The sequence below is a fragment of the Amyelois transitella genome, chromosome 16 (genome assembly GCF_032362555.1).
Source record: "Amyelois transitella isolate CPQ chromosome 16, ilAmyTran1.1, whole genome shotgun sequence".
NCBI classification, from domain to species: domain Eukaryota; kingdom Metazoa; phylum Arthropoda; class Insecta; order Lepidoptera; family Pyralidae; genus Amyelois; species Amyelois transitella.
The window spans coordinates 1,772,146-1,786,497 of NC_083519.1; the positions used below are offsets into that span (position 1 = coordinate 1,772,146).

The following is a 14,352-nucleotide window of genomic DNA, read 5'->3' on the forward strand; positions in this document are numbered from 1 at the left end:
GTACGGTTACTTATTTAGCATCTTTGGTGTCAATGTTCTTATTTACTTTTTTATTTGGTACACGGCTCACGTTCTCAATAACAGTTGATACCGTTCACCTATGGCTGATTCAGAAAATAAACCTTTCTCTTCAATTCTATTAGATCGATTGTGATGATAAAAAAGAATAATATTGTGACGACACCGAAGCAAACTATGAAATCACACCTCAAAATCATACGCGCTTATCATCTCTTTTAGCATCACAACAACATCGATTGTCTTACTTGACTCGACCACTTGTAAATTTTGCAACAAAAATAACTGGTTCCCTGTGTAAATTGTAATCGGAGGAAATATAAGTTTGTGTACTTTGTGCAACACTGCATTTTTATGCCGCTGCAAATGCGCTACGCACGTGCGCATACGCATGCTTGCGCATTTTCGGCGGAATCGTTGTTAATATTGCAAATTTGCACTCGTAGGTTTCACATCGGAAGTTGAAAGTTTAGAACTTAAACAATTGGAATAAAGTGGATTATATTGTAACAGTGGAGTGTAATGTGTTGATTCAACATGTCGAATGGTGTTTGGGATTTGATGCCGGTGAGGTGCAAATGGATTGAGACCCTGCGGCACTGCGGCAAGACGCTGCTGCGTCGGCAACGGAGGCTGCTCAGGCGCATAAAGAAGGTAATTTTTATTTAACATGATTTATGAGGGTTCCATAGGTTCCATAGGCGATAAAGAGTCCCTTAAATTTTCGTTGATATAACGTCCGTTAGTCACACTCATTTTATTCGGAGACTATTTGTACTAAATTTTACCGGTAAGTCCGTATTCCATGGACTGCAATACAATTTGTACATGTATCTGAGGGATGAAATGTTTTTGTATAAATGATTTTCAATTCATACTATATATTTTTTAGATTTTGGGGCAAATGTAGGAGTGAGAATAAGGAAAAATCAAGACTGTATTGTTGCACATCAGATTTGACCACGTCATTCCGTTACCTCCACGATTTGCCTTGTATATTAACATCTGCCTAACCAATAGGTTAAATGAAAATGACCAGTGCCATTCAATTACAGGAAGTTACGGTTGGAACAAAGTAGCATTTCATCAATTGTAACTTATTAATTGGACTGAGAATAGGTCATTAGCTAAATGGAAAAATTATACCTACCAACCATAAAGGCATGTTACTCATAATGACATGCTTAACTACAAACCGATGTATAATTTAAAAAAAGCGTCTATAGTATGATCTATATGATTTGCAAAAATATTAAGTCTTCATTCTTCAGAATTACATAATGACTGTATTAATGAGTGATTGATGACTTACATGATAATTTAAGCTTTGAAGCAAGACTGGCGGAATTGATCAAGTGTTAGTTTGTTTCCAGTGTAGTTTGTTTCGCCGCCGCTTCTTATACACTTGCGATTTGGAATCCGCAGACGATTTAATTATAAGTTGTGTTGACGTTATTAAGTGATACCTTATATCCTATTTTGAAAATAACTACTTCTAATACTGAACCTGAACCTCACAATTTTATCACTAATTCTTACAACAGACCGTGGCCTTTCGGTCTTTTCGAGACAGTTTGCTCTTTTTACGCCGTAAGGGATAAAGATTCCTAACTATCTACTTATCCTAAACCTGTCGGTCACACAGTTGTCTCCCCCAGACTAGATCAATGTATTTACGATCAAATTTAAGGTGACATTGGCACCCGTTTCGACATTCTCATTGTACTCGTTGACACTGTTGCGACAGGGACCGTCTGTTCATTGCCTCCAGTACAATCCAGGCTATATAATTACAATGTTTGTAGTCTGATTGTGCCATTTGTTTGACAAGTGTTGTTCTTTAATGTCCCAAAGGTAAGTTTATTTTTATTCCTAACATTTTAACAACTATTCCTGAGACATCCGAAGCCAAATCGGGTCCCTTAAACTTTTTATGAAATTTTTGGAATGCTGCATGAAGTTCTTTGGATCATACCTTTTTATGTGTAAACGTTTAGCATAACTTCTTGATCTCATCCAGACTAGATCAATGAATAACGGTCTTTGGGGTGACTTTGGTCGTTCAAGGCTATATAATTACAATGTTTATAGTCCATACGCTGTCAGCTAAAGAAGTCTGGTAGTAGCTTTTGTGTTTCAGTGTTCTACTTCATTTCTTCTTTCTCTTATTCTAAGCATTCTATTGCTCATTGCTTAGCAATCTGTGATATATAAAAAATATTTTGTATTTGCAAGGTAGAAGGTTCGCTGTTCGCTGTTCTTTGTGGCTTTAATAATTTGGAAGTCAAAGATTATTTACATTACATCTAATTTATACTTTATGGTTTTAACACTTTTTAATAATAATATTTTAATCTTAACGGATTTTCATATTAAAATTATTTGTTTCTTTCTTGTTAGTGGTTTACACATTGTTTATTATCCATAATAATGGGGATCAGACACTTATATTAACCAATAATAGAGAAATAGGTACACACACACACACTTACACTGTTCGGTCAATCATGTTACCTTATCAAGTAAATTATTGAATTTTAAATAAAGCCTATTTTTATGATCTGGGGGTGGATTCACAAGCGTAGATAAGTCACTTCCCTTTTTGTCTCTCCTCAAAGTTAGAGGCTGAGGGAAGTTGAGACATGCATTGTCAACGTTCGTGAATTAGAGCGCTAAGATCATCGTTGAGACTGTAGCTATTTAAAACTTTGTTGTTCAAATAAATATTAATTTCAATGTTGTTTCAATTATTGTTTACAAGCATTGGGATTCTCGCCGAAACACAAAAAGGTCGAATCGGTGACCCGAGTTTGCCAGACATTCACGCGTGATTAACGTACAATAGTGTTCCAATTACTAATCTGAATACGAATGCGGTGACGTGTCCCAAACAGTGCCACTGACCTGACGGCGGCACCTTGACACACTTGCTTTGCTACATCAGACTCCCATCTTAGATCGTTGTCTTATCAGAGGTATGGTTGAAGTGAAAATTAAAATTGTTTATACAAACATACATATAATCATGTCTATATCCCTTGCGGAGTAGACAGGGTAAACAGTGTTAATGATAGAATTGAGATTCTCAAGTAGTGCCTGTCGCCTTAAAGAAGAATTCATACGTCTAAGAGTTTGTAAGCCTATGCCTCAGCCGCCTTTTACGGCATCCATGGAAAAGAGATAGAGTGGTCCTATTCTTTGCTGTATTGGTGCCGGGAACCACACGGTTTGACGTTATTTACTATAGCGGGTGCGATAGATCCGGCTCTTCGGAAATACTGACCCGATCGTGAAAATTCCTTCACCGTACAATATATGCGGGTGTTATAGGCTATCTATGTGAAAAAGTACCACGGAAGAAACCCTTGTCAAAAACAAACTTGTTGATTATATGTTTTTGGAATAATTGACTGATGTACATCTACGTATCTACCACATTGGATCATAACAAAGATTTTATTGTGATTTTTTTGTGTTGTTTTGTTTTTGGAGTTAAGTATTGACTCTTTCACTTTCTATTCAATTTAATTCGTTATCTTGATTTATGTGTCATCGGAGTTCATTCATCATTCTGTACAAAAATAAGAATAAGACTATCTGAGATAATGTATCTTCGCTTTTATTTTCTTCTTAATAAAAACGTAATTCAGCAGAACCCTCAATATGTACTTGCATACGCCCATTAATTTTATTTCAATGAAGTACAAAGTCTAATCGAAATTCGAATAGACATTTCGGAATAAAATTCATTATGAAGTGCTAGTCTAAAATGAATCTTATACAACTAATTATATGATTGTTTTGAGATCGTGCCGGTAGGTCCGGCGCATGTTGCAAGACTGCAAGTTGCGCCACGCGCCGTCGGGCGACGCCGATCTCGTGCGTGCCAAACTCAATAGTTTTGTTTTATAAAGATCTACGTGAAATATCTATCTAACCTTAAGTAGAGAAAGAGTTAAATATTTAAAATAAGGTTTTATTAAATGTGATACATTAATTGGTTTGATATTAATAGACAGGAAAGGAATTTCAGATTGATCTGAAAAAATAATTAGATAAATTTTATAAGTATCATTGATTCAATATTCAATATAAATATAATGTATAGATTAATTTATCAAGATTAAAGGCCAATCGCCGGATTTGAAACAAAATATTGAACTAAATTGTATCTTAAAATGTAACTTGTTGAGACTGGCGTGAGAAATCATAATCAATAAAAAGTTATGAGGGTAATTATAGCTTCGGTCCATTAACTAATGTGCATTATCTGAATATTAAAATGCTCCCAACCAGAGGACATGGAAAGTTTTGCGACAGGGAAAGTAATTTATTAGCGCTTGATCCGGCGTAAGGCGAACGCGATGCAGTGTTGCCAACTCGCTCTGAAGAGAAGGCGCTAAATCTGTCAAAACTGTTAGATTGCAAAAATTGGCAAGAACAAGCGCTAAAGATGTCTGAGAATTTGTACAAATAATTAAAAAGCCGCTAAGATTAGAAAAACATTTCTAATAATTACACGTAATACAACTTCAATGATCTTTCTATCTTAAACCATTAAAAATTCTATGAAACCTTTTAAATATTTGGAATGGAAATTTATTATTAGAAAAAGAAGCGCTAGATTACGGAAAATGGGCGCGAGGCGCTAAGCTCCGAACTTGGGCGCTGAAGAGGTAAAAAAGCACTAGATTTAACGCCTAAAGCACTAAGTTGGCAACACTGACACGATGCGATTCTATTTATAGAAGAAAACGTCGTACACGCAGTAATTATGTTATTTTGTTTTGGCTGCGGGCTATAAATACATTTTATACATAAGATGTCCTACTTCCTAGTCGCTGAGGTGTAATTTCGAGCAATTCTCTATAATTTAGGTGAAAGTTTAATCTTTTTTTAACATCTCTCGTAAGATGGAAATAGATTCTAGAAACAACGCTATTTATGGCCACTTGGAGTGTATCGTATAATCGTATAATCTACATAATTTTACTATGAATATTTATTTTAACAAGAAGTTTAATGTTTTGATAAGGTTGATGTTGAGCTTGTAAGATGTTTAACTTGAGGGGCCTATAGAAAATTCAATATAAAAATAATTAGTCATTATTCTCGCCTTTTATTGTTTTCTTTTATTTTTCCTTCTTGCAAAGATTAATTTTTTACTGAAAGCCATAAAACTGCCCACATTTCGTCACGTGCACGTCCTTCTTAGTTTATAATTGGATCTTCTAAGGCGATTTGTGTTTAATGCTCCAAAAATAACTAAAAGCTAGCTGGCAAATCCCACTATACAAAATAGCGATGATCTTTATAAAAAATTTAATCATACGTTCAATATTATTATATACGTTATATATAGTTATTAGTATTTCATTGCTGGCTATTATAGTACATGCTGATTAAGTCTTTTGAAAAATGTTTTCTAAGCAGTCAAAAGGAGCGAATAGACAATGATGATTTTCAAGTTCAAGGACTAAGTGACAGTATCTTAGGGCCATCGGCCAATTATAAGAAATTCACTTAGTTAAGTTTACCGAACTTGACTTAGTAAGTATGTACTTACTGTTCTATCATGAGTTGGGTTAACTCACATTTACTGAATGTCGCGAATTTTTTGTATGGATTCTTAAATTTGTCAACTTTGTGCCAGGCACGTTTTTTAGTACATAGGTGGGCGCAATTTATTCATTGACTCAAATATGTGCATTCTTGCATTTCGTATATTGTATAAACTGACATTTATTTGACATTCAATTAATATTTTGTCCAGTGAAGTGAGAATGTAACCAGGAGAAGACTAAAAAAAGTCATGTTACAAATGTTCTGTACTTTACGGCTTCTGTGGCGCAGCGGAGGTCCTGGGTTCGAATCCCGGCCAGGGCATGATGAGAAAAGAACTTTTTCTGATTAACCTGGCTCTTGGGTGATTATTATTTATTGTAAATTAAAGTATCGTTGAGTTAGTATCTCGTAACACAAGTCTCGAAATTACTTCGAGGCTAATTGAATCTGTGTAAATTGTCCCGTATATATTTCTTTACATTTGCTTACAGTCAACTTCCTTGTCCCCAGGTGTACCTACACAGTTGGCGTTCCATGGACGACCTGAACATGTTGGTGGGTGCCAAGGTCGGGGGCACAACTCCACTGGTTATAGCGTGCAGAAACGGCCATTACGACGTCGCGGAATACCTCATCGAGAGGTGCAAAGCTGATATTGAACAGCCTGGTTCAGGTGAGATATTGTTTTGCTAGCTTTTGCCCGCGACTTCCGTTCACCGTAAAAGTTCACTGACAATCTTTCGTCCTGTCTTTTGACCCTTTTTCCCCTATTTGAATCTCAATTCCGTTTTAAAGCCATACAGCTAAACCTGGCCTTTCGTCCTTATCAAGAATTACCCCGCAAGGGATATACACGTGATTATATGTATGTAACATTTAGATTCATGAGTTATACAAGCATATTCTAATCGTTCTGTCCAAGTAAGTATACATGTGATGGCTTGTTTGTAAATTTATTAAATTATACTATCAACATTAGCATCATAAAGGGAGATCCGTTATTCTTCACTCTTAGATCTCACAGTATGAATGTGAAGTATTATCATTAATTTGCGTCAATCAACATCCGTCTGATATGACGTCCGGAAAATATGATAATTATTTTATCAATTAACCGCATTCGTGTATTTATCGTAAACTAGTGGAAATTTATTGATGGCGGTTCATTGTTCTCTAGTTGTAATTGATGGTGTAAATTTCTAGAAGTTCATTCTGCAAGTTCGCCTCTATTATCGCGTCGCAGAGTTGAATGTACACAGAGCGTGCCCTCCACTCTGTTTTGGCAACTTTACAAACCTTCAACTAAAGTTCCAGAATGCTGAAAATGTCACCTATTACAACTGTAAATGAAATACTATTTATTAATAATACTGGTATTAAACGTCCCGCGATTTAATTGTCTTTTACGGCATTGATGGCAAAGAGAGAGAGTGATCCTATTATTAACTGCCGGGAACCACCCGGCGACCACCTTCCCGCTTTAATGACGTTATTTTCTCTTAAAGCGAGCTAAAATATAAAGAACTAGAGGCCGCCCGCGACTTCGTCCGCGTGGAATCAATCCCGCGGGAACTCCGGGATAAAAATATAACCTATATGTTATTCTGGGTCTTTAGCTACCTACATACCAAATTTCATCGTAATCGGTTCGGTAGGTTTTTCGTGAAAGAGTAACAAACAACCATACCGACATCCTGACATACTCACAAACTTTCGCATTTATAATATTAGTAGGATAATTGAATAAAAGATTGCACAAAGGCGTATAATTACTTTCCCGTTGCGTCAATAGTTTGGCGCGAAGCCATTTCACCTTAGAGTTTGAGTAGAAATATCTTTTGTGGCATTCTCTGTGTGTTCGTTGACAAAAGAAGCCCTATCTATGTATGTATGTACGCAGTTGTTGACCGTAACCGTAGAAACTTGTCATATGAAGATGTGGTGATGAATATGATGATTAAGAAAGTTCCTTTTGTTATGTAGAAAGCGGAGAGGGAACAATGTTTATTGTGCAGAATACCTATATTATTTTAAATTCTAAGATGCTTCGCGTAAGCCAATACAAATATTCCTTTGTAATGATATTGAATCATTACGGTCTTGACATTATTTGTTTGCAAATGAAGCATGTATAGTTGGGAAATACAGACATACATAATTCAAACATGAAGTTCTTAGTAGAGAAATCATTTCATTTTAATGTTTCATATAAGTACATTGCAAACTTAACAATGTTGATTTGGATAAACATGGGTTAAAAATAATCAAAAGTGGCAAGACGTTGGACACAAACATGATAGCTGGGCATTGTTAGGTATCACGGAATAGCGTATGTGAGTCAGCTTTAAATTTTTATTCATTTATTCATATAATCACGTCTATATCCCTTTCGAGGTAGACAGAGCCATCAATCTTGAAAGACTGATAGGCCAAGCTTAATGACAAAATTGAGATTAAAATAGTGTCACTATTTTGCCAGCTCATCGCCTTAAAGAAAAATACCAAGTTCGGCGAGACGATTTCAGGAACGCCACCTCTTAATGTAATTAGGTAAGTACCAGGAGAGCATAGCTAATAGGGCGTTCTCATTTCAGTGACATTCGACGGTGAAACTATAGAGGGGGCGCCGCCGCTATGGTGCGCAGCGGCAGCTGGTCACCTGCCGCTCGTGCGGTTGCTGGTTCGTGCTGGCGCCAACGTCAACTCCACGACGCGGACGCACAGCACGCCGTTACGCGCCGCCTGCTTCGACGGCCATTACGACATTGTCAAGTTCCTAGTTGAGAACGGCGCAGGTGTGTATTCTTGAGCGTCCCATCACATTTTAAATGTAAAAAGAACACGTCTTAGTCTTACCTACCTCATCTTCTTCCTTCTAACCTCTCTGGAGAGGAGCCTGGGCTGCGTTACTCATTATTATGTATATTGCCATAAATGCATTGAGAAATCCATCTCTGAACAGACAATTCATATAAATCAACCGAGAGTCGCTTCGTATGAAAATCTGACGAATCCACTCCACAATCATGGTCAGGTCCTGAACCTGGGCTTTTGGCAGAGAAGTGTGAAAGGAACCGGGACTATAGTCGGGAGAATGAAGACTTCATATCAACCATAACAAATACAGCTCATTGTTTAATTTGGCCTTAACCCGAACACTTTTTTTATGAACACCCTTTTCGTTCATTGTTACGTTACTTACAGATACATTTCTTAATTCCAGATATAGAAATAGCGAATCGCCACGGCCACACGTGTCTCATGATAGCGTGCTACAAGGGCCACATAAAGATAGCGAAGTACCTCCTCTCCCTGAACGCTGACGTCAACAGGAAAAGTGTTAAAGGCAACACGGCTCTGCACGATTGTGCGGAGAGCGGTTCCCTGCACATACTGAAAATGCTGTTGGGACATGGCGCGACTATGGATGTAGATTCTTACGGTAATATTATTTTGTCAGTATGCATGTGCACTTTATCGCACCACCAACTTAAAGTTTTTTCTGTTTGGTCAGCTGGTTGACTGGTAGAGAATGCCAAACGGCATTAAGTCCGCCTTTTGTACATTTTTGATTATTGTGCAATAAAGTTTAAATAAATAAATAAATATTGTATTTTTAACCACATTCAAAAAAGGATGGTTTTCAGTTTGATGTATGTATGTTTATGTACGTATGTTTGTTTGACCGCGATTATCTCCCGTTTCACTGAAGTGATTTTGATGGGTTTCGGGGATCAGGAATGTGTTTTTTACACTTAGGGGTTCAAGTAAGTTTAAGTAAGGTTTAAGTAATTTAACAAACTTCAAAAATGGAGGATATCGATTGGAGGCGGATCTCTTTTTACAAAAGTTATTCTTTTGAATATTTCTGTAATGGGAATATGGATAAAATTGTCTTTTTAATTGATGTTAGTCCTCAAACAGTCAATAATTATAAAGAAACGTTTAGTATACAAGATGTAATTAGATTTAATAGTATACTATTTGTCTCACGGAATATTTATACATGCAAATTATGTATTTTTTTATCATGCACATCAAGATGTAGGTACATGTTCATATAAGTGCATAAAAAATCATCTAGTTGAAAAAAATTTCATGCAAGGTCATCTATCTGACCTATCGTCAGAACGTTCTCGTGTTGATCAAGGTATATTCTGCTGGACCTTTCCATTTCAAAGTTATTTTTTTTTTAAATTCGCTCGGCTTATACATTTGCTTTGAATTTGTAGAATATTAGCGACCCGCCCTGGGTTCGCACGGGCAACTTTCTTTTAAATTACTCTATTAAAAATGTATGAAAATCCGTTCTGTAGTTTTAAAGATCAAAACATACATTACTTACATAAGGACAGACGTGGAAAGCGACTTTGCTTTGTACTATGTGGTGATTGACTTAATTGCTTAAAAAGCTTAAGTACCGTGTGGTTCCCGGTACCAATATAAAAAGAATAGGACCACTTTATTTCTTTCCCATGGAAGTCGTTAAAAGCGACTAAGGCAATGGGATATTCTATTATTAAGCCTAACAGCGGAACGTGGCCTGTCAGTATTTTCAAGACTATTGGCTCTGCCTACCCCGCAAGAGATGTATCTATAAACGTATTTATATGTATGAATGAACGGTTAACCTTATACTTCTTATTGCAGGCATGACGCCCCTCCTGGCGGCTTCAGTTACCGGCCACACACACATCGTTGAGCATTTAATTAGTGTAGAATACGGTTTAGTAACTAGGCAGCAGCGTATAGACGCTTTGGAATTACTGGGCGCCACCTACGTCGACAAGAGACGAGATATGGTGGGCGCCTTGGCGTTATGGAAGCGAGCCATGGATGATAGGTGAGTAAATGCGAAAGTTCATAAGTAATGTACATTAGTTTGAGTGCTAACCGATGCTGTTACGGTGAGCGATAATATCGCGAGGAAACCTGCACATTCAGGCAACTGAATGTGTAGCCATGATCGAATGTAAGTTAGCTTCTCCTGGATAGGTTGCGGAGGTCAGATGGGAGTCGCTTTGTCTAAAAACCTGACTCGCCCAAACATGGATTATGGTCGTAAAAGTGCACCCCGAGCTCCTCTCCAGAAAAGTGAGGATGTGACTTGGACTAACGCCGGGAGGAAGAAAAATATAATAAATGCGTATATAAGTTTATTTGTAACTTCTTCACGGGCTATCTTCTGAATTAATCTTCTTGGAATTGGATTTCTTGGAATTTCGTATATATAATTAAGAGTTTGGAAAAGGACACTGAGGACCTTTTATCTCGGCAAAACTCAACTATAGTTCTCTAGGGATTTGCGAAAAACCTGTGTTCTTACATACATACATTAAATTACGCCTCTTTCTCGTGTTCTTTGGTAGGTTAATTTCGTGTTGCGCTAAATTCATCTCTTTTTGTAGGTGGGTAGTGTTTTATTCGGCGCTTTTTACCTAAAGGTTGCTTAATTCGCGCGGGCGAAGTCTTTTTATATTTAAGACTGGTTGCGCTGGTAATAACATTGATTCGTTTCTCTTACAGATTCCCAGCCGACGGGAGCGAGCCAATCCCCAAACCTAAGGATGTGCCACGCATTGAAGCCTACGACTTCGCCGTAGAGCCCAGCGATTCACAGCAGCTGGAGGAGATCCTGGCTGACCCAGACGCTATGAGAATGCAGGCTTTGGTCATCAGAGAGAGGATATTAGGTGAGATACATATGTACATACATAAAATCACGCCTCTTTCCCGGAGGGGTAGGCAGAGACTACCTCTTTCCACTTGCCACGATCTCTGCATACTTCCTTCACTTCATCCACATTCATAACTCTCTTCATGCAAGCTCGGCGGTTTCGGGTACTTTTGACCTGACCCTTTACCAGGACGTCCTTAATTTGATCAAGATACGTTCCGACCTTTCCTTAGGTGAGATATAGTGATAGTAACCGTTACATGAGACAAAGATGTGCCGCGTCTTTTGTGGTTCTTTCCCCGGGAACTAGAATAAACGCGAGGTTTACAATCATGATAACTGAAAGGAGAAATTGTTAAATAAACTAAAAATTTTTATGTAAAAACTAGTTAAGTTAATGTAGTTAAAAAATGTTAATCCCCTTATCACTAAGGGGTATGAAAAGAAGATGTTGGCCGAATCTCGAACCTACTCAATATGCTCACAAAATTTCATGAGAATCGGTCAAGCCGTTTCTGAGGAGTACAGGAACGAACATTGTGACACGAGATTTTAAATATAAGATTAATTTATGCTCTCATGGGAACAGTGTATCCTCCTATTGTTTCTCTCGCTCTTTTGAGGCATACATGTCGAAATTCAACTTCATATTTAGCTTCAGTTCCTGTTATGCGTTGAATAAATAATAAATAAATTATTTTTTGAATAAATAATAATAGTTCCGTTGAATAAAACTTAACAGAGAAACCGTTGCGATCCGGCAGGTCCGGCGCACCCCGACACGTCGTACTACGTGCGCTACCGCGGCGCCGTGTACGCGGACGCGGGCCGCTTCGCGCGCTGCCGCCAGCTGTGGCACCACGCGCTCGACATGCAGCGCGCCGTGCTGCCGCCGCTGTCGCCGCTCACGCAGTCCAGCCTCTACAGCTTCGCCGAGCTGTTCTCCTACATGCAGCTGGAGCACGGCCGGCCCTCCACTAGAGGTACGGTACATTACACTACACTGCTACTAGTAAATCTGTGTAGCACTCAATTGTAAAACAATATGCAATGTGGCACCACGCGCTCGACATGCAGCGCGCCGTGCTGCCGCCGCTGTCGCCGCTCACGCAGTCCAGCCTCTACAGCTTCGCCGAGCTGTTCTCCTACATGCAGCTGGAGCACGGCCGGCCCTCCACTAGAGGTACGGTACACTACACTGCTACTAGCAAATCTGTGTAGCACTCAATTGTAAAACAATATGCGATCATATATCTATATTAATAATATATAATATATATAAGAGTGAATAATTATAAAGCTAAAGAGTTTGTTTGTTTGTTTGTTTGAACGCGCTAATCTCAGGAACAATTTTCAAAACACAAAAAGAATTTTTATTTTTGTGTTGAATAGAAAAATTCTTTTTGTGTTGAATAGACCATTTATCGAGGAAGGCTTTAGGCTATATAATATCACGCTGCAACTATTAGGAGCGAAGAAATAATGGAAAATGTGAAAAGAAAAACGGGGATAATTATTCACCCTTAAGGGGTTTAAAGATGCCCGAAATAACTATTCCACGCGGACGAAGTCGCGGGCAAAGCTAGTCTTCAATAAAATACTTATCTACCTAAATTTATATCTATGAACACTTCACTTCAGTTATGATATTCCATACGAGACGAACGTCCACACGGATGACAGAATTAGAGTTACTTCAACGCCTTCATATAACAACAAACTTACTATAGTACAATAGTACAATATATAATAGAAAAAGTTACCGATATAGCATTGACGCTGTTATTACATTTTGTTATTCAAAATACGAAACGAAATTATATGAGCAATTCCAAATAAACATCCAAATTAACCATAACTAATCATTTCCAGGTCGCATAGTCCCGCCAGTGACAATCGACGACGTAGAGCCGGTGTTCAAGAAAGCGCTGTCAGAAATAGACCGGGGCATGGAAATGCTCGATGTCACTAAATTCAGTATCGACAGAGAACAAACACTGACGACACTGCAGAGGGTTTTGGTGATATCGCTCCAATTGGCCACTGTTATGTCGAAATTGTTGGCTGAACCGGATTGTACTGAAGATACTGTTAGAAGGATCCATAAGCAGGTGTATTCACTCGTCAAGTTGGATATCAAGGTAAGTTAGGAACTTGAGAATTATCCCCTCAACAAGCATCTACTCAAGGTTCCAAACTTACGTTTATCGTTTGTCAACAAAAAAATATTCTTGTAGCGCGCATCCCTATGTTACCGACTTTTCCCAACCCTATTTTTATGCTAAGGTTGGACAATCAAAATATGTAGCGCTGCACTGCCAATTTTCTTTTATACGGTTGTCGTTCCGTCTCGAACGACCAATGAGAGAGATTCCCGCGTTTTCTGTTTTTTATATGCACGGCGGCTCCACCATGAACCATATTTCTTATGATTTATTAATTTTCTCAAGCACAACGATAAATTGTTGAGTATATTATATTGTCAGCACTGGATATAGACTGTCTATAGACATTATTGTATTTTATTTATAAATAAATATACAAGCAACAATATTCAATTCCAGGTCCGCCAAGGTCGTTCAGCCCTCCACGTGGCCTGCAGCGGAGGCAACAGTTCCACGTCTCGCGGCGCTTGGCTCTCCGCTCCCGCCGACGCCGCGCCCGCCTCCGCCGCCCTCGTGGCCCTGATGCTGCGGCTCGGGGCGCCGCCTGACGCGAGAGATGCCGCGGGGAACACTCCGCTACATCTAGCTGCTAAGGTCAGTTGTATAGCTCAATGTGTACTGGCTCTCCGCTCCCGCCTCCGCCGCCCTCGTGGCCCTGATGCTGCGGCTCGGGGCGCCGCCTGACGCGAGAGATGCCGCGGGGAACACTCCGCTACATCTAGCTGCTAAGGTCAGTTGTATAGCTCAATGTGTACTGGCTCTCCGCTCCCGCCTCCGCCGCCCTCGTGGCCCTGATGCTGCGGCTCGGGGCGCCGCCTGACGCGAGAGATGCCGCGGGGAACACTCCGCTACATCTAGCTGCTAAGGTCAGTTGTATAGCTCAATGTGTACTGGCTCTCCGCTCCCGCCTCCGCCGCCCTCGTGGCC

At 39.0% G+C, this 14,352-nt stretch overlaps 1 protein-coding gene across 1 annotated transcript in view; it reads left to right on the forward strand.

Moving 5' to 3' along the window:
• The window catches only part of LOC106143318 (protein fem-1 homolog CG6966), a 54,529-nt gene that overhangs the window by 35,239 nt on the left and 4,938 nt on the right, over nt 1-14,352 (forward strand). Inside the window, exons 2-9 of the mRNA XM_060948571.1 lie at nt 6,094-6,256; nt 8,178-8,378; nt 8,807-9,025; nt 10,234-10,426; nt 11,110-11,276; nt 12,025-12,243; nt 13,133-13,401; nt 13,825-14,019. Of these exons, the coding sequence (XP_060804554.1) occupies nt 6,094-6,256; nt 8,178-8,378; nt 8,807-9,025; nt 10,234-10,426; nt 11,110-11,276; nt 12,025-12,243; nt 13,133-13,401; nt 13,825-14,019 (1,626 nt within the window). The remainder of the gene's footprint in view (nt 1-6,093; nt 6,257-8,177; nt 8,379-8,806; nt 9,026-10,233; nt 10,427-11,109; nt 11,277-12,024; nt 12,244-13,132; nt 13,402-13,824; nt 14,020-14,352) is intronic.